This window comes from Myotis brandtii, unplaced genomic scaffold (genome assembly GCF_000412655.1).
Source record: "Myotis brandtii unplaced genomic scaffold, ASM41265v1 scaffold717, whole genome shotgun sequence".
NCBI classification, from domain to species: Eukaryota; Metazoa; Chordata; class Mammalia; order Chiroptera; family Vespertilionidae; genus Myotis; species Myotis brandtii.
Window position 1 is genome coordinate 218,378 of NW_005370825.1, and position 24,497 is coordinate 242,874.

Genomic DNA, 24,497 nt, shown 5'->3' on the forward strand with positions numbered 1-24,497 from the left:
AGTCGACCGGCAGGAGCCGGTCCGCATGTCCACCCACACGCAGATGGGGCAGCCGCTCATGCAGCAGTTTTGGGGGGGTGGGCCGATAAGGGACCTCGTAGGTGCCCCCGCCGGGCAGGAGGACTGAGGATGCCTGGTGCCGTGGGCACCTGCTTGGGAGCCCTCCTCCCGCGGTCCTTCAGAACCCTCCTCGGCCTTCCCAGACCGGATGCGGTGGTACCCGTGCAGCGGTCCCAGCGGGGGAGGCGGCCTGGCCCCTAAGAAGGCAGGTGAGCCTGTGAGCCTCCAGGAAGCTGGTAAGGCCTGGCCGCCCCGGCTCGTGGGAATCTCGGCCTCGGCGGTGGCTGAAGGCACCGCAGCCTCTCGGCTCCCTCACCCCGTGTGACCTTAGACAAGTCACCTCACCTGTGGGCTCGGCTTCCATCCAGCACAGGCAGCTGAGGCCACCGCGGCACCCAATACCAGCTTTTTGTTACATATTTAATTTATTGAGGCTGTTTTATGGCCTAGGGCACAGTGGTCAGCAAACTCAGTCAACAGAGCCAAATATCAACAGTACAACAATTGAAATTTCTTTTGAGAGCCAAATTTTTTAAACTTAAACTATATAGGTAGGTACATTGTTATTAACTTAATTAGGATACTCCTAAGGCTTAGGAAGAGCCACACTCAAGGGGCCAAAGAGCCGCATGTGGCTCACGAGCCGCAGTTTGCCGACCACGGGCGTAGGACATGAACACATTTCCTTAAGTCTTCTGTGTGCTGGAAGGGATTGTGCGTTCTCTAATTATTGAGTGTAAATCGGGCTTATGATTGTAGGATTCAAATCTTCCATATCTTTACTGGTTCTTTTGTTTGTTATGTGTGTCTTCTTAATCCATCAGTTTCTGAGAAAAGAATGTTAAAATTTCACTGTGATAGTGAATTTCTTAGTTATTAGTTGTGTTCATTTTTTAAAATTGAATTTATTGGGGTGACATTGGTTAACACAATTATTTGGGTTTCAGGGGTGCAGTTCTATAATACATCACCTGTATATTGTGTTGTGTATTCACCACCCCAAGTCAATCCTCCTTCCAGCTATCCATTTTTTAAAATTGTTTTACTTATTTTGGGAGAGAGAGAGACATTGCTGTGAGAGCGAAGCATCAATAGGCTGCCTCCTGCACACCCACTACTGGGGACCCAGCCCACAACCCTGAGCATGTATGTGTGCATTTACTTCATGAAAAAACCACTAGTTCAGACTGATATTTCCCATTCAAATTCAGGGCACAGGCTTTTACTTAACTTCTGTGCTTCATCAGCATCTCCTTCCTTCCATACTGAGAATTTTTTTTTTAGGGTACAGGGGATGATAAAGTTAGAGCATCTTATAATTACAGTCGTCCCCCCTTATTCAGTGGGTACACATGCCAAGACCCCCAGTGGATGCCTGGGACCCTGATAGAACCAAGCCCTATTATACTGTGTTTTCCTGTATACACAGACATATGACAAAGTTTAACTTGTAAATTAGGCACAGGAAGTGATTAACAATAATAATAAAATACAACAAGCATAATAACCTATAATAAAAGTTATGTAAATGTGATCTATCTTCTCCCTCAAAATACCTTATATTCTACTCACCCTTGTTCCTTTTTTAATATATATTGATTTCAGAGATGAAGGGAGAGGGAGAGAGAGATAGCAACATCAATGTTGGGAGAGAAAATCATGGATCAGCTACTTCCTGCATGCCCCCCACTGGGGACCAAGCCAGCAACCCGGGCATGTGCCCTGGACTGAAATTGAACCCGGGACCCTTCAGTTCACAGGCCGACGCTCTGTCCTCTGAGCCACACCGGCCAGGGCCTCACCCTTCTTGTGATGTAGATGATACGATGCCTATGGGATGAGATGGAGTGAAGTAGATATGGCACAAGATTTCATCCTGCTGCTGAGAATGGCACACAATTTAAAACTTACTAATTTTGTTTATTTCTGGAATTTTCCATTTAATATTTCCAGTCTTCACTTGACTCTGGGTAACAAACCATGGAAAGCAAAACGGGGGATATACTCAACAGGACTAATACTCCCACCACCAGTGTGATTACTGAAAGCAGTTAAAGTTTATTTTTCTTTCCCGTACACTCTCTCCAGTGTAGAGCCACTCCTGTCAGAGCATGTCGCTGTGGCTCTCTGCTTACTCCTTACTGAGTTTTGATTCTACAGTTTACTATGTGGTCATCACCAGTTCTTATGTCCCTGCCTCTCATCACGTTATTTTGGTTTTTCTGAAGTTTGTTCTCTAATAGATTTCACAGGGAAGCTCACAGAAACAGCGTTCCTCCAGTTCCCTGTGTGCTGATACAGTTCCACCCTTTACGCGTGGAAGTGGGTTTGATGGTGTGAAAGCCTTGACTCGCGTTTTCTTAAGCATCTTGGTTCACTTTCTTCTGACAGAGGCGTTGCTGTGGCAGAGCCCGCTGAGCTGGCTGTGAGTGCGCCCTAGAAGGCGCTTGATCTTTTGCTTAGGAGCCCAGGGCCTGTGGGCTAATGCTCTCAGGGACCAGGGGGGCCCTTTTTTTTTTTTTTTTTTTTTTTAAATATATTTTTTTTATTGATTTTTCACAGAGAGGAAGGGAGAGGGATAGAGAGTCAGAAACATTGATGAGAGAGAAACACCGATCAGCTGCCTCCTGCACACCCCCCACTGGGGATGTGCCCGCAACCAAGGTACATGCCCTTGACCAGAATCGAACCTGGGACCCTTCAGTCCGCAGGCCGACGCTCTGTCCACTGAGCCAAACCGGTTAGGGCTAGGGCGCACTTTCAAATGAGCCAGACTTTTTTGTATTCAAGATAAATGTCTCGCATTCGAGTTGTATCATAGTTTCTTGATCCAGCTCTGGGTTTTCTTGCTCCTTGCAGGCGACGACAAGCCAACCTCCTTAAGGGCAAGCAGCTTCTTCGCGAGGGGAAGGTCTCAGAGGCCAGAGAATGCTTCACCCGCTGCGTCAACATCACACATGCGATGGCCCACAACGTCATTAAAGTAAGCCAAGCAAGGAATAACGCGCCCTCGCCGGTGTGGCTCAGTGGAGAGAGCCTGCGGACCGAAGGATCCCGGGTTTGATTCCTTCCGAGGGCACATACCTTGGTTGCAGGCTCCTCCCCAGCCCGGGCCCTGGTTGGAGCTCGTGCAGGAGGCAACCAATCGATGTGTTTCTCTCACATCGATGTTTCTCTCTGTCTTTCCCTCTCTCTTCTGCTCTCCCTAAAAACCAATGGAAAAATATCCTCGGGTGAGGATTAAAAAAAGAAATGATGCCCAAGTAACAAATAGTGACGTTCATGGAAGCTGGTTGTAAGTTGTTTATTGATGGGAGAGCAAGGAAATGAAGGGAGGGGGATTATTGTAGGCCTGACCTCCTGGAGAGGGCTAATGTCAGCCAGAAGGGAACAGAATGCTTAGATAGAATTCAGCATTTCCAAGGGAGAAAGCCTGAGGGATAAGCTGAGCTCTCCCTTTTTAAATAAGACCCCTAGATGACCTCCATCAGCATGTCCCGGAGATGGAGGGGTGCACTGCTGGGGGCTCAGTCCCACCCCCACTGGCATCGAGTCTTCACTTACTGACCCTTCGCTCCTGGACGCCTGTCCGAGACCCTGAACCAGCCTCGCTGACTCGGGAACTCTGCAGACTTCCAGGCTACCTCATCTGCTCTGCTTAGACGGGTCTTTTATCACCAAATATTAGTGTCCACGTGCCCACAGTCCCAGCCCTCCCTCCCCCTTTTCAGGCCTGTGTTCAAACTGCTCGAAAACAACTGGGATTATAACTATGGTGATTAGATTCAATGTCAGGTAGACTCTTGTAGTCTGACAAGAGAGCCTGTTATTTTCATGGGGAAAATAGATTCAGAGCTCTAAACATGTCAGATACTTTCGGAGCATAGCCACTCTTTTTTAATATATTTTTATTGATTTCAGAGAGGAAGAAGAAAGAGAGAGAAACATCAATGATGAGAGAGAATCATGGATCTGCTGCCTCCTGCACGTCCCCTACTGGGGATCGAGCCTGCAACCTGGGCATGTGCCCCTTAAGGGGAATGGAACCCAGACCCTTCAGTCTGCAGGTGGAGCATAGCCATTCTTCAGATGGAAACTTGTCTTTTGTGACTTACAGTTACTGGCCCCCTCCCCGTGTAAAGCAGTGTTTCTTTTCTCCAAATTTATAAGTTGATTTAAAAAAAAAAGACTTAGTGGCTATCTGATCAGTTCATTATACACTAGGACTAAAAGCAGAAAAAGCATACTTGAAAGGATATGATTTTTATATGTATACTCGAGGCTCGATGAAATTCGTGCAAGGGTAGGCCTTCCTTCCTCCGGCTGCCAGCACTGGCTTCCCTCTGGCACCCAGGGCCCGGGCTTCCCTCGCAGCCCCGGCTTCATCCGGAAGGACGTCTGGTCTAATTATGCTTTTATTATAGATATTTTTATTGATTTCAGAGAGGAAAGGAGAGGGAGAGAGACAGAAACATCAAAGATGAGAGAGAATCACTGATTGACTGCTGCCTGCACGCCCCCTACTGGGGGTTGAGTTTGTGACCCGGGCATGTGCCCTTGACCGGAATTGAACCTGGGACCCTTCAGTCTGCAGGCCGACACTCTATCCACTGAACCAAACCGGCTCCGGCAAGGATATGATTTTTGAAAATAGTATTAAATCGTGCACGGTGAGCCCTAACCGGTTTGGCTCAGTGGATAGAGCCTCGGCCTGCGGACTGAAAGGTCCCAGGTTTGATTCCGGTCAAGGGCATGTACCTTGGTTGTGGGCACATCCCCAGTAGGAGGTGTGCAGGAGGCAGCTGATCGATGTTTCTCTCTCATCGATGTTTCTAACCCTCTATCCCTCTTCCTTCCTCTCTGCAAAAAATCAATAAAATATTTTTTTTAAAAAACCGTGCACGGTGAAGCTGGTGATAAAATGGATTTGAAACAGGGAGTTGTTCAGTTCTTTCCAGACGCTGTTCTGCACATTGACTGCTCCTCTCCCACAGGCTGCTCGGGCTCAGGGGGTCGACTGTCTGGTGGCGCCGTACGAAGCAGACGCACAGCTGGCCTATCTGAACAAAGCGGGTATCGTACAGGCCATCGTCACGGAGGACTCTGACCTCCTCGCTTTCGGCTGTAAAAAGGTGCTAAAATAGTGTGAGCCAAGGAATTAAAGTTTCTCCTCTGCAGTAATATTTCATTTAATACCTGAAATTACTTACAGTGTTCATAGTTATATTATTTAAAATGAAAAGACGGGTTTTGCTGCTTGATATTTGTATAATTTGGGTGCTTTTTCAGAGTAAACTTACGGTTAGAGCATTTTGTACAAATTTTTTAGTAGAATATAGACTTAGTCTTATTTTTTAATAATTATTTGCTTTATATTTTTCAATTAGATTAGGTAAATAAACTTTTTTTATAATGGGATTGTGTATAAACTGTTTAATGGAAAATTTTATGATATATTAAGTAGGAAAGTTAAGATACAGAAATATAGGATGATCTCAATTTTTTTATTCTTTTTCTTTTTTAAATATATTTTATTGATTTTTTTTTACAGAGAGCAAGGAAAGGGACAGAGAGTTAGAAACATCAATGAGAGAGAAACATCGATCAGCTGCCTCCTGCACACCCCCCACTGGGGATGTGCCCGCAACCAAGGTACATGCCCTTGACCGAAATCGAACCTGGGACCTTTCAGTCCGCAGGCCGACGCTCTATCCGCTGAGCCAAACCGGTTACGGCCATTTTTGTTATTCTTATTATCTATACATAGATGACTAGAAGAATCTATGTCAAAAGGATAACGCTGGGTAACAGCAATAGTTGAGAGATTTAGGGCAACTTCTATTTTAATCCTCCTAAATTTCTGTTTTCCAAGTTTTCTATAGTGAACATGTATTACTTTAAAACTAAGAAAACGATTTACTTTTTAAAAGGTAACAGTGGCAGGAAAGGGGAAGTGCTTTCTGTATGAATTGCTATCTGATCACCATGACAACCTGTAATATTGGTAGGAAGTAAAGGTGTAGAAAGGGGCCCTAACCGGTTTGGCTCAGTGGATAGAGCGATGGCCTGCAGACTCAAGGGTCCCGGGTTCGATTCCGGTCAAGGGCATGTACCTTGGTTGCGGGCACATCCCCAGTGGGAGGTGTGCAGGAGGCAGTTGATCGATGTTTCTCTCTCATCGATGTTTCTAACTCTCTATCCCTCTCCCTTCCTCTCTGTAAAAAATCAATAAAATATATTTAAAAAATAAAAATAAAATAAAAATGTGTAGAAAGGGTATTCCTTGCGTCAGAGTCAGAGCCCCTGCTTCACCTTGATTTGTCTACAGATTTGACAATAGTTGCCTGGCCGACCTGTCTCGGCTCTCTCGTTGCCATGATGAAGAACAAGAAAGATTTCTTAGAAATATTGCAGTGAATTGAATAATAAAAAATAAAAATGGCCCTTATAGGTATTAACAATTTCCTTTCCTCTTAAAGGTGATTTTAAAAATGGACCAGTTTGGAAATGGACTGGAAATTGACCAGGCTCGGCTGGGCATGTGCAGACAGCTCGGGGATGTGTTCACAGAGGAGAAGTTTCGGTACATGTGCATTCTTTCAGGCTGTGACTATCTCTCATCACTGCGCGGGATTGGGTTAGCAAAGGCCTGCAAAGTGCTAAGGCTAGCCAATAACCCAGACATTGTAAAGGTAAGAGGGACTCACCAAGGGTCATACTCGACTTCTGAAGCGTTTCTTAAATAATAGATAAAACACTAAGAATATGGATTTTAAATATTATACTACGTTAATAGCCAATAATGTGTCACTGAAATAAAATGACTAAGACACTAGAACTTTGCTTTTGGCAACTATAATGAACCATGTTTTCAGCAATTGACAAACTAGTGGTTTATAAAATGAGTAACATAAAGAGACTTAAGGGCTATTTAAAATAGTCTAGGGTAGGAATAATGTTAAAACGTACCATCTTTTGTAAAAAGAAGTTTTTTAAAATATATTTTTATTGATTTCAGAGAGGAAGGGAGAGAGAGATAGAAACATCAATGATGAGAGAGAATCATTGATTGGCTGCCTCCTGCACGCCCCCCACACTGGGGATCAAGCCTGCAACCCAGGCATGTGACCTTGACTGGAATCAAACCCAGAGATCCTTCAGTCCACAGGCTGACGCTCTATCCACTAAGCCAAATCGGCTAGGGCAAAACGTACCATCTTATTTACTTACTTCAGAGAGGAAGGGAGAGGGAGAAAGACAGAAACATCTATGATGAGAGAGAATCATTGATTGGCTGCCTCCTGCATGGCCCCTACTGGGGATGGAGCCCACAACCTGGGCATATGCCTTGACTGGAATTTAACCTGAGACCTTTCAGTCCCTAGGCTGACTATCTACTGAGCCAAACTGGCTTGGGCCCCTTTATACTCCTAAAAGCTTTTTGTGGTGGTAGTTTGGTTATATAGGTTATAGCTACTGACATTTACCAAATCAGAAATTAAAACAAAAGTTAAAATTATTTATTACTTCACTTAAAATTAATAATAAGTTCATTACATATTAACATAGCTGGTACATTTTTATGAAAAGTAGCCATGTCTTGTAAAACAAATGAAAATGATGAGAAGAATTGCACGTTTATGTACGTAAATCTCTGATGTGGCTTAACGGGAGGCAGCGGGTTCTCATCTCTTCCTCCCACGATCTGATGTGCTATCCGAGGTGTCACGGAGCCTCTGGGAAACCCTGCCTGTAATTCCTCACATCACATCTTTGCTCGAATCACTGCTCTGTGATTCCTCTGCTCTCTTAGCCTTGAAAAAAGCAGCGTACATTAAAGAAGCCCACTTCCCCCCGCTGGGTAGTTCTCCAAAGCCCTAGGGTTGCAGAGCAGAGTCCCCTTTTATTTCCAAGGGTCGGCGTGCGTCCTCAGGGCTGAGGCTGGTGCAGCATCGTGGTGTCTGGGGTGGGAGACGGTGGGAGAGCTGGGAATGGAGGGTCAGGCCCTGGCCTCCTGGGTCCCTTCAGTTCTCTGGGTCTTCCCTTCTCCATCTGTGAGTTTGATAGAAAATATTTAAAACCACGTCAAGCTTTAATCATCCGTGACTGTTAGTAGGGGTTAGAATGCCAATTTCTCTTTCAAAATGTGATCTAAGAATACTTGGGGGGTTTTAATTCTCAAGTCGTGTATGTTTTGGTTTTTTGCCTTCTGAATAAAAGGGACTTTGGGTGTGAAGAATATGTACTTAGGAATGTAAACTTGATGTGTAACTGAATTTCTCATTATTTGGACTAATAGTAGAAAATGCAAAGAAAATACTGTTATAGAAACACAGCATTTTAAGTGATCTGACATGGTTGTGTTTGCTGGTAGAGGTTTTTAATGTAGATAAAAACAATTGGTTTTTCTATTTCTCCTCATCCTCTCATGTAAGCAGATGGGTCTTGGGGCTAATACATTCTGTATTCTTGCAGATAACGCATAAATATTTTTGCATCATTGTTAGGTTATCAAGAAACTTGGACATTACCTCAAGATGAACATAACAGTGCCAGAGGACTACATCAAAGGCTTTATTCGGGCCAACAACACCTTCCTCTACCAGCTCGTGTTCGATCCCATCAGAAGGAAGCTCGTCCCTCTGAATGACTACGGGGATGACATCGACCCTGCAGCACTGAGCTATGCCGGGCGGTATCCTTTCTGAACCACGTGGTAGGATTTTTCAGTCCCTCCGTGTGTCCCTAGTGGCATTTTTAGCGAGACATTCAGTGAAAAGCTTACAGACTGTTTCTTGCTTTCTTTTCTATAACGAAATCTGTGTTTTGTTCATTTTAATTAGCATGCTGGTGAAAATTTCGAGCGACTTCTTGTTTATAAATCTGAGGCTCATTCGCTATAGCTTGTTAATTACTTAGTTTGACTTGATAGGAACATATTCCAAAGGTGACACAACTCCTTTCTACAGCATTAGGAATGCTGCCTGATCTGTGAATCCTCCAATGAAGCCAAATAGATCTTTAAAAAACAACAAAAACAAAGTGACACTTAAGAGAAACACTTGTGGCCAGCAAGCTGGATGTATTAGGAGAGGCGTTGTGGGTGTGCGAGGACTCCCGATGAGGGTGCCCTTCCCACAGCCACTGGCCACTCACTGGGCAGTGCCGAGCCTGAGCCACTCAGCTGGCAGCCAGGACTCCTCCCCATCTTCTCGAGAGGGAGTAAGCGATGCCTCGGGGCTTTGCTTCAGGACACAGCCAGCTCCTGCAGTGACAAGTAGAGATGCGTCAATGTGCTTGTGGTTCGGGAGTGCTGAGTGTGGGAGTCAGCATCCACTGACATTATAAACCTGAGAATTTTCTGTGACAATGAAATACACCTTCCTTTCTTTCTTTTCTTTAAAAATATATTTTATTGATTTTTTACAGAGAGGAAGGGAGAGGGATAGAGAGTTAGAAACATCAATGACAGAGAAACATCGATCAGCTGCCTCCTGCACACCCCCTATTGGGGATGTGCCCACAACCAAGGTACATGCCCTTGACCGGAATCGAACCTGGGACCCTTCAGTCCGCAGGCTGACGCTCTATCCACTGAGCCAAACCAATTAGGGCTCGCTCTTTCTTTTTATTTATTTTTTTCATTTATATTTATTGATTTCAGAAAGGAAGGGGGAGAAATAGAGAAATATCAATGATGAAAGAATCATTGATTGGCTGCCTCCTGCACACACCCCACCCCCCACTGGGAATCAAACCCACAACCCAGGCATATGCCATGACCTCCTGGTTTATAGGTCGACGCTCAACCACTGGGCCACGCTGGCCAGGCCCACTTTTCTTTCTTAATATTGTGGGTTTTGTTCCATTGTTAATAAATCATTTTTCCTTAATCTTACCAACCTAGGTATATTGATGATTCGATAGCTCTTCAAATAGCACTTGGAAATAAAGATATAAATACTTTTGAACAGATTGATGACTACAATCCAGATACTGCTATGGTAACCTTCTAATGGCTTCTTTCTAAATGCACATTCAGTTATGTCTCAGAACTGTGACCGAAGGCAGATCTTCGTTTAGTGAACATCTTTTAAGCATTTTTATAGCCAGGCACTGTGCAGAGTATAGATCAGAAACAGTTTGGTGCTAAAGAAATTATGTCTCTTAGAACATAGGCATATCGGGTAATTTCCTTACATTAAAAACCTTTAGACTTGAACATTCCATTTGAATATACCAAGCATTTGATGCCTTTTTTCTCCTCTCACCCTGTTCACCCTGTCATGTTGCTGAAGACCCAAATCTAGAAACACTACCCTTGCAAGTACAACTTGGTTTCCACTGATTCACAATTTAGCAAATGTTTAATGAACACCCCCGCTGTGTTCTGTAGCCCTTTCCTGTATTCTTCTACTTTTTCCCAATTCTATCTATCCCTTATGGTCCACTCTCCCCATTCTCTTTTCTGTTCATATTTTCATTCAGACTCTATTCTCTTTTCATTCATATTTATTCTAACCCAGTCTCTAGTGTGTGTACCAGCCACATAATCTCTACTTAAATGACTTCCTGTAACCTGAAATCTATCCACAGTCAAAAAAAAAAAAAACTCTTCATCTTCATCTAATAACATTTCTCTTTTTTCTTTTTACCACTTACTGCTATGTAATTTATTTGGTTTATTTTCTGATTTTCCCCAAAATAGTGTAATCTTCATAAAGGCAGGGTTTTATGAGCTTTCATTGCAAAGTCCTTACAAGGAAGGATTGTATTTTGTTTTCTTTGTACTCCAGAACATCAGCTAGCCTAACCATGTTTTATGTGCTTAGTAAATGCTTAGTAAAGGACTGAATTATTAAATGAGAACGAGCAAGGGTAAAAAGCCTGGTTTGGACTGGAAACTATGAGAAAGAAGACCCTTATTAACCAGCGAGACAGCTAAAGGAAGCAAAAGGACTTGGCAGTCAAAGCAGGCCAACTTGTTCCCAAGTGTTCTGGTCTGAGGATGAGAGATCCTGTAACTGACATTCATTCACTCAACAAATCACCGTGGTAAATACACCAGTCCTGACTGCAATAAGCCCTTTCTCAGAGAAAGTGTTATGTAAGTCTCAGTGTAGACCAAAGGAGCTGTTTCTTCTTATCATCCACAAAAGACGGTTCCAAGTATGGGTTTAATAGAAACGAAGAGTTTTGGAAATTAGATTGCTTTGGTTTGGCCCAACCAATTGCTAGAGGTGGGATTGTTGATTACTTTAAAGACATAATTTTATGGTTTTAACTTTCAGGTGGTTTGTAAAGGGTATGTAAATGATTATTTAGAGGCTTAATTGCCAGGTGGTTATTAAACTAATGTCAAATTTTAAAAGTACTTTTGTCCACATTTCTTCCATTGCAGCCTTTATATCTTACACCATTTATCTTAGGAAGTTTATTTTTTCCTTTGTTAATATATTTTTTATTGATTTCAGAGAGGAAGGGAGAGGGGGAGAGAGATAGAAACAATGATGAGAGAGAATCATTGATCAGCTGCCTCCTGCACGCCCCCTACTGGGGATCGAGCCTGAAACCCAGACATGTGCCCTTGACCAGAATTGAACCTGGGACCCTCAGTCCGCAGGCCGAAGCTCTATCCACTCAGCCAAACCAGCTAGGGCTATTTTTTCTTAAGATGAGCTAATAAGATCACTTGCCTCTTGTTAGAAGAGGAACCTAAGAATACAAGGTACATGTAACAGAAAGTGTAGGACATGTCATTAGAGGACAGATAATTCATTAAAAAGCTGTTCTTTTTAAGGATAATTATTTGCTTATAATTTGTGTTGCTACAGAGGGAAATAATTGACTATTTTTTTCAAGAAACCTTTTTGCTTTTACTTTTTTAGCCTGCCCAGTCGAGAAGTCGTAGTTGGGATGACAATACATCTCAAAAGCCGTCTGGTGTTCATAGCATTTGGCATAGGAACTACTGCCCCAGACCTGAGCTGGCCCCTGTTCCAGGTGCTACAAGACTGAAGGAGAACCCAAGCACTGCGGGCAGGGAACAGGTGATCAGCACCAAGGGGCTGAACCTGCCAAGGAAGCTGTCCATTGTGAAACGGCCAAGAGGCGGTATGTATTCCGTTTTTGTGAAATGCTCGTTAGTAGTGGTCATGTTTAAGAAATCTATCTTTGCTAAACCCAGGGTCACTAAGATTTCTCCTGTTTCTTTTAGGAGTTTTATAGTTTTAACTCATATTCAGGCCTATGATCTATTGTTAATTGATTTTCTTATGTGATATGAGGTAAGGATCAAGGCTGCGTTTTTGCCGGTTCAGTCGTCCCAGGGCCATTTGTTAAAAAGATGAGCCTTCCCTACTGAATTGCCTGGCACAGTTGGTGGCAATCAGTTGGCGTGTGTGTGAGTCTCTCTGAAGTGTTAGTATGAAGCATTGCTCTCTCTCCCTATCTTTATGCCGGACACACTGTCTTGATCACTGTAACTTTACAGTCAGTTTCAAAATCAAGTAGTATAGTCCCTTAGTTCTTCTTTTGAAAAGTTGTTTTGGCTAACTCTTTGTTTTGCACATTTTCATTTAAATCTTAGAATCGACTGTCAGTTTGTTGTTTTTTGGTTTATTTTATTTTTAATTGATTTCAGAGAGGAAGGGAGAAGGAGAGAGAGATGGAAACATCAATGATGAGAAAGAATCATTGATTGGCTACCTCATGCAAGCCCCCTACTGGGATCAAGCCTGCAACCCTGGCATGTGCCCTTGACTGGAATCGAACCCGGAACCCTTCAGTCCGCAGGCTGATGCTCTATCCACTGAGCCAAACCAGCTAGGACTGTTGTTTTTTAAAAAGCTTGCTGTGATGTTGATTGGGAATTAGTTTAACCTGTATTCAATTTGGGGAGAATTGACATCTGAATATTGAATTTTCTGATCCATTTATTTAAATTAAGTCTTCAGCAGTGCTTTATAGTTTTCACTACGCAGGGTTTGTACATCCGTTATAAAATTGATCCCCATATTTCAGATTTGTTATGCTATTGTAAATGATTTTTTTTATTTAAAAAATATATTTTATTGATTTTCCACAGAGAGGAAGGGAGAGGGATAGAGAGCTAGAAACATCGATGAGAGAGAAACACCGATCAGCTGCCTCCTGCACATCCCCCACTGGGGATGTGCCCGCAACCAAGGTACATGCCCTTGACCGGAATCGAACCTGGGACCCTTGAGTCTGCAGGCTGACGCCCTATCCACTGAGCCAAACCGGTCAGGGCTGTAAATGATATTTTAATTTCGATTTCTAGTTGGTCATTCTAGTATATAGAAAGATAATTGGTTTGTGTAATTTGCAACCTTGTTGAATTCACTTTGGTAGACTCTAAGATTTTCCATATAAATAATCATATTACCTATAAGTAAAGACTTCTCCTTTTCCAGTCTGGATGCCTTTTTTTTCTTTTTCTTGCCTGCTGGAACCCCCAGTACAATATTGAACAGAAATACTGAGAATGGAAAACTAGGTATTGGGAAAAGTTTTTGTTCTTTGTTTTTCATCATAGAACATGTTAAGAAGTAGAAAGAATAACTATAATCTATTTCTTCTTTCCCTCAAGCATCTACATGAGTGAATATAGACTAACCACAAAAACAAAGCAAACACCTTTGCAAACTTACAATTCATGCTTTTACTTTTTATTTTATTTTTTTTTTTTCCCCTTTTAATATGAGCCATTTATTTTTTTATTTTTATCCTCACCTGAGGATATGTTTATGGATTTTTTATTTTTATTTTTTTTCCCTCCTCCCAGTTCCCGCCCCACCCTCCGCCCTCACTCCCCACCCACTGTCCTCATCCATAGGTGCACGATTTTTGTCCAGTTTCTTCCCGCATCTCCCATTCCCCTTTCCCCCCCAAGAATAGTCAGTCCATTCCCTTTCTATGTCCCTGATTCATTATAATCACCAGTTCATTCTGTACATCAGATTATTTATTCACTTGGTTCTTAGATTCACTTGTTGATAGATGCATGTTTGTTGTTCACAATTTGTATCTTTACCTTTTTCTTCTTCCTCTTCTTAAAGGATACCTTTCAGCATTTCGTATAATACTGGTTTAGTGGTGATGAACTCCTTTAGCTTTTCCTTATCTGTGAAGCTCTTTATCTGACCTTCAATTCTGAATGATAGCTTTGCTGGATAAAGTATTCTTGGTTGTAGGTTCTTGGTATTCAGCACTTTGAATATTTCTTGCCATTCCCTTCTGGCCTGCAAAGTTTCTGTTGAGAAATCAGCTGACAGTCGTATGGGTATTCCCTTGTAGGTAATTGAGTCTCTTTCTCTTGCTGCTTTTAAGATTCTCTCTTTGTCTTTTGCTCTTGGCATTTTAATTATGATGTGTCTTGGTGTGGTCCTCTTTGGATTCCTTTTGTTTGGGGTTCTCTGCGCTTCTTGGACCTGTAAGTCCATTTCTTTCACCAGGTGGGGGAAGTTTTCTGCCATTATTTCTTCAAATAGGTTTTCAATATCTTGCTGTCTCTCATCTTCTGGCACCCCTATTATTCTGATGTTGGTACGCTTGAAGCTGTCCCAGAGGCTCCTTACACTATCTTCGTATTTTCGGATTCTTTTTTCATTTTGCTTTTCCGGTTGGGTGTTTTTTGCTTCTTCGCATTTCAAATCTTTGACTTGATTCTTGCGCTCCTCTGGTCTGCTATTGGGTGTCTGTATAATATTCTTTATTTCAGTCCGTGTATGCTTAATTTCTAGTTGGTTCTTTATCATAGCATCGAGGGTCTCATTAGTTTTCGTGACTCTCTCCTCAAGTTTATTGACAGCTTCTAGCACATTTTTGCAAGCCCTCAAAATTGCGATTTTTAGCTCTATATCCTCCATTTCTGTCATGTTTTTTTGTCTCCGCATTTTTTATGCTTTCTTGGTGCACCCCCTAGTGGTCTTTGTGCGCAGTCTTGTTCTAGTTGAGCCTTGATTGTTGTAGTTAATACTAGAGGGATTTGACCACCAGGCCGACTGGCTGTGTGAATCAGCTGTGTCTGCCGCGGAAAACTTCTGTCCTCTGGGGAGGTGCTAATCTAGCCTTTGCCTGAGGCTATCCGGCAAATGGCTCTGCGCAGGGCTTGGGCGGGGCGGGCTCAACAGGGCGGGCGGAGGGAGCCGTTATGGTGCCCTCAGTCCTGTTCCCAGAGGCTCTGCTTCTCAGAACCCCCGGAACCGCTGCAAACCTCGGAGGGAAAGCTGCCTTCCAACTGATGCCAGACACTCCCGCTTCTCCCGTTTGGGTCCGAGTCCCCAGCGATTCGCCCGTATCTGGAGCTCAGAGTCTGAGACTCCCCCCTGACCGAAAACGACAACCGCGCTCTCAGCCACCAGCCCGCTTTGCGCGCGCACCTCCGCACCTGAGTTTTTTCCACACTGCGCCTCCTCTGAGCCTCGGTGTGCTGTTATTTTTCCTTCTAGTTGAAGAGTCTCTCCTCAGCCAGCCTTCCTGTGGTTCTGGGTGATGTCCGTTCCGTCTTTTAGTTGTATTTTTGAAGTGGTTGTTTGCGGCAGCAGTCTGCGGTGTTTACCTATGCCGCCATCTTGGTCTCTCCGCTACTTTTTATTTTTTAAAATATATTTTTATTGATTTCAGAGAGGAAGGGAGAGGCAGAGAGAGAGAGAGAGAGAGAGAGAAACATTGATCAGCCACCTCCTGCACTCCCCCTACTGGGAATTGAGCCTGCAACCCGGGCATGTGCCCTTGACTGGAATTGAACCCAGGACCCTTCAGTCTTCAGGCTGACACTCTATCCACTGAGCTAAACCAGCAAGGGCTAATTTTTAAATTTAGATATAGATTATACATGTCTGGTCAAAATGTCCTAATTCCTTATGAACCTAAATATTTTTCATAATAATATCTCTCAACCTTTGTTTCCTCTTCTATTATGGGAATGAAATTGACCATTTCACAAACTTTTGTGTTTGTTATGTAAGATAACAGATAAGAGCACCTGGTACATAAGTATACTACACGTGTTCGTTCCTTCCTGTCCTTCTGCCACCCACAACATAGAGGATCCTTTTTGTGTAGGGCTCATTATTAGTAGGCTCTTTATGTCAGACTAAGTCTGCTTTGTTAAACTACATCTCATCAACGGATCTTGTCCTCTGGGCATACACACAGACCCAAAAATAAAACAAAATAGAGTAAGTCGAATCCCTCTTTCCATCAAAATCCGCCAGTTCCTATTAAACCCAGTACAGTTACACATTTACACTTAACTGGTGAAATTATTCTTATTGAGGTGTTCTGAATTCATTTTAATCCATTGTTCTGCCCCCTAATTTTTTTTTTTTTTTCATTTTTGAATCTCTGTATTATCTAATATATGGGTATTATCTTTGTCGGCTAGAAATTGGAGAAGTATGGCTTCCTGTGTCTTAACGTTTTGGTTAAAATGTGTTTGCTTATGTAATGTTCACCTGCATCAGAGACAGAGCAGAAATCTAAAGCACTATAGAGACACCCTCCTTTCAGACTGATCACCGCCAGTAGTCTTTCAGGGCTGACCAGCCTGCTGCTAACCCCACGTAATAATACACAGTAGATTCTGGCTGCTGTCTACTGGGATAATGGGAGAGACGCTGAGTGTCCTCCTGGGGATAGGCTAAATCTGTGGGATTGCCCGAGTAGCTCGTCTAAAGCTTATTCCAAAAGAAAACGAGGTTAGTCTGGCGTGGCTTCTTAAGGAAGCCTTGTTAGGGCTCCTGCAATATTTGTTTTCTGTAAGGGCTCATAATTCCCTTGTTAATAAACAAATTTAGGCTCATGCCAGGAGTCAAAATCAATGATCTTAAAATCTGTACCTTTAAAATTGGATTGGAGGTATCATCTTCTTGTCTCTGATATTTTGGGGCCCTCAACTATTTTACTGACTTTTTCGAGTAATGGGCATTCAATCCTATGAGAGTGGAAGCTGTTCAGACTGAGAATTTTAAGACACTTACTGCTATCGCTATGTCTCAGCCTATCTCGGGCTGTAGCCTTTGTATTGCTTTGTCTTTGATCTATTTGAATACCACAGGATAGATACGTTTGCCGTGCAGCCGATTAGGGCTCCTTAGCAAATTACTTCTGACTCCTGACAATCACCATATCACATAGATATGGTTTTACTGGGACATTTTTTAAATCAAACATTAAATTAATTACGTATCTACATGTAAATCCCCTTAAAATTGGTTTTTTATTTTTTTACATTCAAAATTAAGCCCTTAGTATAATGAGTATATACCCTTACAAAATTGATTGTCCTGAAATTTTGGTTTGGTTAATTTCACATAAAATTGTACAAGTAATTGACATTAAAGCATACTAACTTGTGTCCTAACCGGTTTGGCTCAGTGGATAAAGTATCAGCTTGCGAAATCAAGGGTCCCAGGTTCCATTCCGGTCAAGGGCATGTACCTTGGTTGCGGGCACATCCCCAGTGGGGAGTGTACAGGAGGCAGCTGATCGATGTTTCTCTCTCATCGATGTTTCTAACTCTCTATCCCTCTCCCTTCCTCAATAAAATATATTTTTTTAAAAAAAGCATACTAACTTGTGAAATTGTAAAACACGGCCAAGAAAAAAAAATTTAAGTTATCCTTGGCTTTTCTTTTCTGGTGCATAGTTAAAAAAAAAACTTTATCCTTAGGACAAAGGGACATGGACTATGAAGCTAAAGCCAAATCTTTAACTGCATGTGGACAAACATTTATTCATGGTCACTTTGTTTTTATTTAGAGGAGCTGTCAGAAGATGATCTGTTGAGTCAGTATTCTCTTTCATTTACAAAGAAGACCAAGAAAGATGGCTGTGAAGGTAGTACATCATTGAACTCTTCCAAAATGCTGATGCCTGACCCGGTGGATGGAACTACTATTAAAAAAACCTTAAGCACACCACCTACAACAAGAAATAAATTTGCAGCATTTTTGCAGAGAAAAAATCAAGAAAGTGGTGCAGTTGTGGTTCCTGGGACCAGAAGCAGGTACGGTTCCATCTCTAGGATGCTGTTTATCTGTTGTGTTATATACTGCATTGCCATGTGCTTTAATGGTCTCAGGTAAACGTCGAGTCAAGTTGGGGGAGGTGTAGGACCTGACTTAATCCAATGACAGTTTTTATTGCCTGAGTTCAGACCTGAATGCACAGCTTTCCCCTTGAACTTCTGCTACTTTTTGTATTAGAAAAACTGTTTTTGGAACCAGTCCCTACTTCTTTGTTTCTACTTTCTTAGTTTCTTTAAAAACTAAGTACATTTTGCAAAGTATTATTAGAAGTATATTTAAATACTGATGAATATAAGAGCTCTAATATTAATTAAGAACTTGATACAATAGTAGGTGTGGGCTACAAAAGTGAGAGACGTAGATTTTATTCTTGAGAAGCTTGTAGTATAGTTGGAAAAATAGGTCCATAAACAAAATCTTTTCATCCCATGTGGTAAGTGCTGTGATAGAAGCGTGCATAAAATTTATGAGATTTTATTTTAAAAAGAAACTGGGTCATATTCTGAATCTTAACACCTTGCGAGGAAACTAAAATACTTATGCATTCTTTCCGTTGTTTTTTCTATTAGGTTTTTTTGCAATTCTCTGGATTCTATGGACTGTGTATCAAAGAAAGCAAGCCCCCAACCTCTAGATGAAACTGCTGACACAGATAAAAAGACCAATCTCAATGAATCAGATTGTCTAGATGATAAGAAGGTGGTTGATCTCAATGAATCAGATTGTCTAGATGATAAAGTTGTTGATCTAAAGGAATCAGATTGTCTAGAGAGCAAGATGCTGGGTGAACTAAATGAACCAGATTGTCTGGAGAGCAAGAAGGTGGTTGATCTCAATGAATCAGATTGTCTAGAGAGCAAGAAGGTGGTTGATCTCAATGAATCAGATTGTCTGGAGAGCAAGAAGGTGGTTGATCTAAATCAATCAGATTGTCTGGAGAGCAAGAAGCTGGTTGATCTAAATCAATCAGATTGTCTGGAGAGCAAGAAGCTGGTTGAGAGGAATGGAGCACACACTCCGAGTGCTCAGACTCCAGATGGTGCAACTGTGATTGCTGATGAAGAGTCTCCGTCTTTTAAAACCATCCGGTTCACAAAGACCATTTCACCACCCACTCTGGGGACACTGAGAAGCTGTTTTAGCTGGTCTGGAAGCCTTGGAGATTTTTCAAGAACTCCGAGCCCCTCTCCGAGCACAGCGTTGCACCAGTTCCGGAGGAAGGGGGACTCGCCCAGCTCTCTGCCTGGGAGTACGGTGTCCGATGTGTCTCAGGTCAAGGGCGATGCGTCGGGTGATGAAGCGCTTCCTGTACATGAACTGAGTTGGTCCTCGCAGTCTCAGGAGAGTGCGGAATTGTCCCCACACAGCTTAAGTGCATCAACACTTCCTCAGCCTTCCAGGAAGGACTGCAGTCCAGAGGTAAGTCACACGAAACCTGTTTTCAAATCTATATGTAAAACAAACTGGGGTGATTATCCTATAATAGAGAAAAGTCTGCCTACATTCTGGGAATAATTGGCTGTCTTAATTTTTCACTCTAGGTATTACTGTGTAGACAATTTACATTTCATTCCACTGAAGAGCTCCATGTCTTTGCTATTTTAAACTCATATCCATTTAATCTAACTACATTTTTTTAATCACTGTGTGTTCCATTGATAGGTGCCTCAAGTTGTGGAGTAGTTAAGACCTAAGCAGAATGATAAGCTATGAAATGAAAAGTTGTTATAAATTTAATATTTATTCCTTAATGTACTCTTGAATTCAGAGAACATTTTAAACCTTATAAGGAGAAGGCCCTATTAATGTAATGGTGTTCACCTTAAGTTCTAGTACTTCAGAAATACCTTTTCATTTACTCTTTCTTGCTAAACTTCCCCTTTATAACAAAACAAGTTAGCATCCTAGCCATTTTTTAATTTATAAAATACCTTTTAATTTGACTTTAATAAAATCAAAACCCTAAATAAGTGTGTTCATAAGACCCAGTGGCATATTTTAAAATGACATGATGACATATAAAAATCTGAGTTATGTCATCATACTTCAAAATCTCAATTTGAGATACCTCAAACAGCATAGCAATGTAAGATACTTCATTTTATATCTACTGACTATAATTACCACGTTGTGAGAACAATTATAGCCTCGGTGGTATTTGACTGAATTTCCATGTGTGATAATCCTGAATTTTGGACAGCATCTAACCAATCAGTATAGCTTATATTTAGCAAAAGGAAAGTATTTAAGTTCCTAAAGGAAACGTTGTATTGGACTCAAAGAAAAGAACTAAGTTAAGATGCGGAGATGAGTTGTTTTGACTTGGAGAAGCTGAAACCAGTTAGTACATTCGGATCCCCAGTCTGTTCCGTGTGGTTTAAGTTGGAGAGAGCGCCGCCCTAATGCGGGCTGCCTTTATGGCTTTTCCTTCTTTTCCCTTTGCCGTTGGTTCCCCCACACTGGTCTGAACGACTCTGTTTCCCTTAACTTGTGCCTCCATTTCAGTGTCATCTTTTTCATTTTTCAATTCACACTGCATTTTTCCTTGGCACCACGGGGTACAACTACACTTGCTAGCTCTTGAACGTCTTTCATCAAAACACCATCTATTGCCGGCTCGTGTTGCTTAGAGGGTGAGTGTTGACCGGAAGTCACAGTAGATTCCTGGTCAGGACACATGTCAGGATGCGGGCTCAGTCCCCAGTAGGGGGCGTGCAGAAGGCAGCCGATCCATAATTCTCTCTCATCATTGATGTTTCTATCTCTCTCCCTCTCCCTTCCTCTCTGACATCAATACAAATACATTTTTAAAAACGCCATCTATTTGTGAGGATACTTTAAAGTCTGCTGAGCTCCTCTGGGAGATTTTTTGCCCTTTCCCAGCGGATGTCTGTGTAACTGACTTTGTAAGCTCTCAGCCATGGTTTACTAAGAAGCCTTGTTCCAGCTCACAGCCTGTGGGCCAGTCATGCTCACAGAACTCGCGCGCTCGGTCTTCTGGGCTAACCATTTATTGTACTAATTCATTACAGAAACCTGAACCCTCTTCCCTCCGCAAAAAGACCAGCTGAACTAGAAGTGATTCTTTAAGTCACCTTTTGCTTCGGATGTAGTAAATTCCTATTAGGATAAATGAATTGTTAATGAGAACTGTGTAATCAGTCTTTGATTCAGAAACTGTTTCAGAGCCACACTGCATGGGGGCCTCATTCGAATATGGGAGGGAGACTCCATGTGGCTCACTGAGGTCAGCAGCCACTGGGTCTGCGTGTATGAGTCCAGTGGCCCCGTCTGAGGTGAAGTAATCTTGGGATCTTACTCATGATCTGTAAGAAACTGATAGCCCAGGATCACACTCCTGTTAGCTCTGAGAGGAGAATATTAGAGTTTCTATAAGTTACAGTCCATATTAATGCAGTATTTGTCACTTGGTTTTTTAAGTATATAGTAATACTATGTAGAATCCCAAGATAAATATTAAAAGAAAACCCTCATGAAAAATGCAGAAATGTAAGCCTTCTAAATTTCCCCCCATTGTCCTTTTTATTTGACGTTAGTGGGGATCCAGATTTTTCTGTCTGTAGAAAAGTCTCACCTGAAGGGTTGGGAGCAGCAGGCAGGCCTTCGCGTCATCGCTAACGCTAACTGTGCATTCGATGCAGCACGACCCTACCTCCTAAAAGCAGATGTCTTTTCTCTTTCACGTTGAACACGTTACACCATTAAAAGGTGTAGAACTATCCTGGTTCAGCGTTTGTGGCTGGGACTTTAGGAAACGGAGAGCCAGGCTTGTGTTATCTGAACTTGAGCATTTGGGCCGGCTTCTGAGACGATGCAGAAAAGCCTTCCGTTTCAAATGTGTTTTCTCCAGCTCACGCACCTTGCTCGTTCCTTCACTGCATTTGAAGTGACACTGGCTAACCTCATTCTTTCCGCATTAGGCCCATTTATCTTTACTCTATCCCTAGTTTCTTACACTTGCTTTTCTGGGGGGAAAAACACAAAACATTTTATTTATACTGATTTTCTCATTTCATTTTATGTTTTGTTGAATTTTGGTTAGTCGTCATATATAAATTCCATAGTAAAAATCTAATTTTATTTTATTTTTTGATCTGGGGGATCTAGGAATCTGATTGCAATTTTAAGTCACTTGCTAATCAAGGTAATCAGAAACCCAAGCTACATGTATCTCACTTTTCAAAAAAAGACATGCTTCTAAGAAACAAGGTAAAGCATTTATTTATTTATTTATTTATTTATTTATTTCATGTCAGAAGCAGCGCATGATTGTTTCCAGAACATGAGAAGCATTTCATGTCAAGATTAAAAATTGAAATGCCTATATTTTTATTTACACAAAAATGTCTTTCAAACAAACCTTCTAGCATCGTGTTTGTGCTTGACCAGTGGTTCTCAACCTTCTGGCCCTTTAAATACAGTTCCTCATGTTGTGACCCAACCATAAAATTATTTTCGTTGCTACTTCATAACTGTAATGTTGCTACTGTTATGAATTGTAATGTAAATATCTGATATGCAGGATGGTCTTAGGCGACCCCTGTGAAAGGGTCGTTCGGCCGCCAAAGGGGTCGCGACCCACAGGTTGAGAACCACTGTGCTTGACTGCAGGTGTTTCAGTTGTGAAACCTGCTATGTTTCCTTGTGGTATAAAGTATAAAGGTCTTTGTTCCATGTGCTTATTTAGCATTTATTTGTAATGACTACATAGTCACGTGCCTTTTCACAACGCAGATATGTTCTGAGAAATGCGTCATTTTTATGAAAGTATAGTGAGATATAGAATCAGATATTTAAGGGACTGAATTGCCCTGCCATTTCTGGAAAGCAATTTGAAGGAGTTCAAATTATTTAACCCGGTAAGTGCATTCTAGAACTTGAACCTAAGGAAATGGAGTTTTACAAGAACATTTACTTGTGAATTGGTCACAGTGGTGAAAACTGGAGATAAAAGGCGAGTTATTAAATACAGTTTTGGTTTTAGGTCTTAGCTGGTAGGAATAAAGGTGAGTTTCTTTGTCTTCCATGTTTTTCTGTAGTGAACATATTTTTAAAGCATAAAAACTTTTAAGTATTTCAACAGTCTTCATATCCATCTGAAAGGTTTCCATCTTATACTCTAAAATATAATCCCAAATATATTAAAACAATGTAGCCCTAACCGGTTTGGCTCAGTGGATAGAGCATTGGCCTGCGGACTCAAGGATCCAGTAGGGAGTGTGCAGGAGGCAGCTGATCAATGTTTCTCTCTCATTGATGTTTCTAACTCTCTAACCCTCTCCCTTCCTCTCTGGAAAAAAAAATAAACCATCATCTTTTGTTGTTGTTCTTGCTGTCAGAGATTCGCTTTGTCAGGGTTTTAACGGTCACTCCTGGTTCAGTGAAAACTCCAGTGAACCCTCCCTCTCAGTCCCGTTGTCATCATCTTACTTATCGCTAAGCAGTGCTTCTCAGCATAAAATTTTATTATTTTTCTCATTTAGTTTCAAAATCTTAGAGTTGTCCTTTTTCTTTGTAACTGCCAGCTCAGTCCGTCTTGGGCAGGGGATGAAGTAAAACCACCAAACTTTGTCCTGTCCGAGTTGGGATGTTTCTTTGTCCTGTGTCTTGCTCTCTCCGTCGTCCCTCAGCCGGGATTTCCCCTTTCACCTGTGAGTCTTCTCTTTATACACCGTCTGCCGGCTTCATGGGTTCTCTCTACCGCACTTGTTTCATATGTCTCACTGTTGCTGTCCTGAAAAACACCCACACTCCAATGGCCCCGTATTTCATCCAATAAAAATCAACCCTTTGGTGTAAATAGCCTCAATAGAGATCTGTTTAAGTAAATGATGGCACATTTACACAGAGGAACAGGCAACCTATTCAAGACAAAGGTAAGTTTTATGTGTGAAGTGGGAAAATCTCCAAGATACATTATTAAGTGAGAAAAACAAAGTACACAATAGTGTGTATTATGCTGCCGTGTGTGTGTGTGTGTGTGTGTGTGTGTGTGTGTGTGTGTGCGCGTACGTACAGTAGTTCCCTTATCTCCACGATTTCTTTCTGCTGTTTTGGTTACTCATGGTCAACTATGGTCTGAAAATATTAAATGGAAAATTACAGAAATGAACAATTCATAAGTTTTAAGTTGCATGCCATGTTCTACGTAGCACAATGAAATTTCATGCCCCCATCCCGCCTGGGAGGTTAATTCTCTCTGGCCAGTATATTCACGCTGTAACCTACCCACCCATTAGCTGCTTAGTAGCCATCTCTGCTCTCAGACCAACTGTCCTGTTATCTCCGTGACTGTGTTCAAGTCACCCCTCTTTTACTTAATAATGTCCCCAAAGCGTGACAGTAGTGATGCTACTATCA

At 42.0% G+C, this 24,497-nt stretch overlaps 1 protein-coding gene across 1 annotated transcript in view; it reads left to right on the top strand.

Moving 5' to 3' along the window:
* EXO1 (exonuclease 1) overlaps positions 1 to 24,497 on the top strand; it is a 39,616-nt gene that overhangs the window by 4,492 nt on the left and 10,627 nt on the right. The window contains exons 4-12 of the mRNA XM_014530103.1: positions 2,920 to 3,043; positions 5,055 to 5,192; positions 6,540 to 6,752; positions 8,568 to 8,755; positions 9,968 to 10,064; positions 11,949 to 12,174; positions 17,848 to 18,094; positions 18,686 to 19,535; positions 22,245 to 22,346. Of these exons, the coding sequence (XP_014385589.1) occupies positions 2,920 to 3,043; positions 5,055 to 5,192; positions 6,540 to 6,752; positions 8,568 to 8,755; positions 9,968 to 10,064; positions 11,949 to 12,174; positions 17,848 to 18,094; positions 18,686 to 19,535; positions 22,245 to 22,346 (2,185 nt within the window). The remainder of the gene's footprint in view (positions 1 to 2,919; positions 3,044 to 5,054; positions 5,193 to 6,539; positions 6,753 to 8,567; positions 8,756 to 9,967; positions 10,065 to 11,948; positions 12,175 to 17,847; positions 18,095 to 18,685; positions 19,536 to 22,244; positions 22,347 to 24,497) is intronic.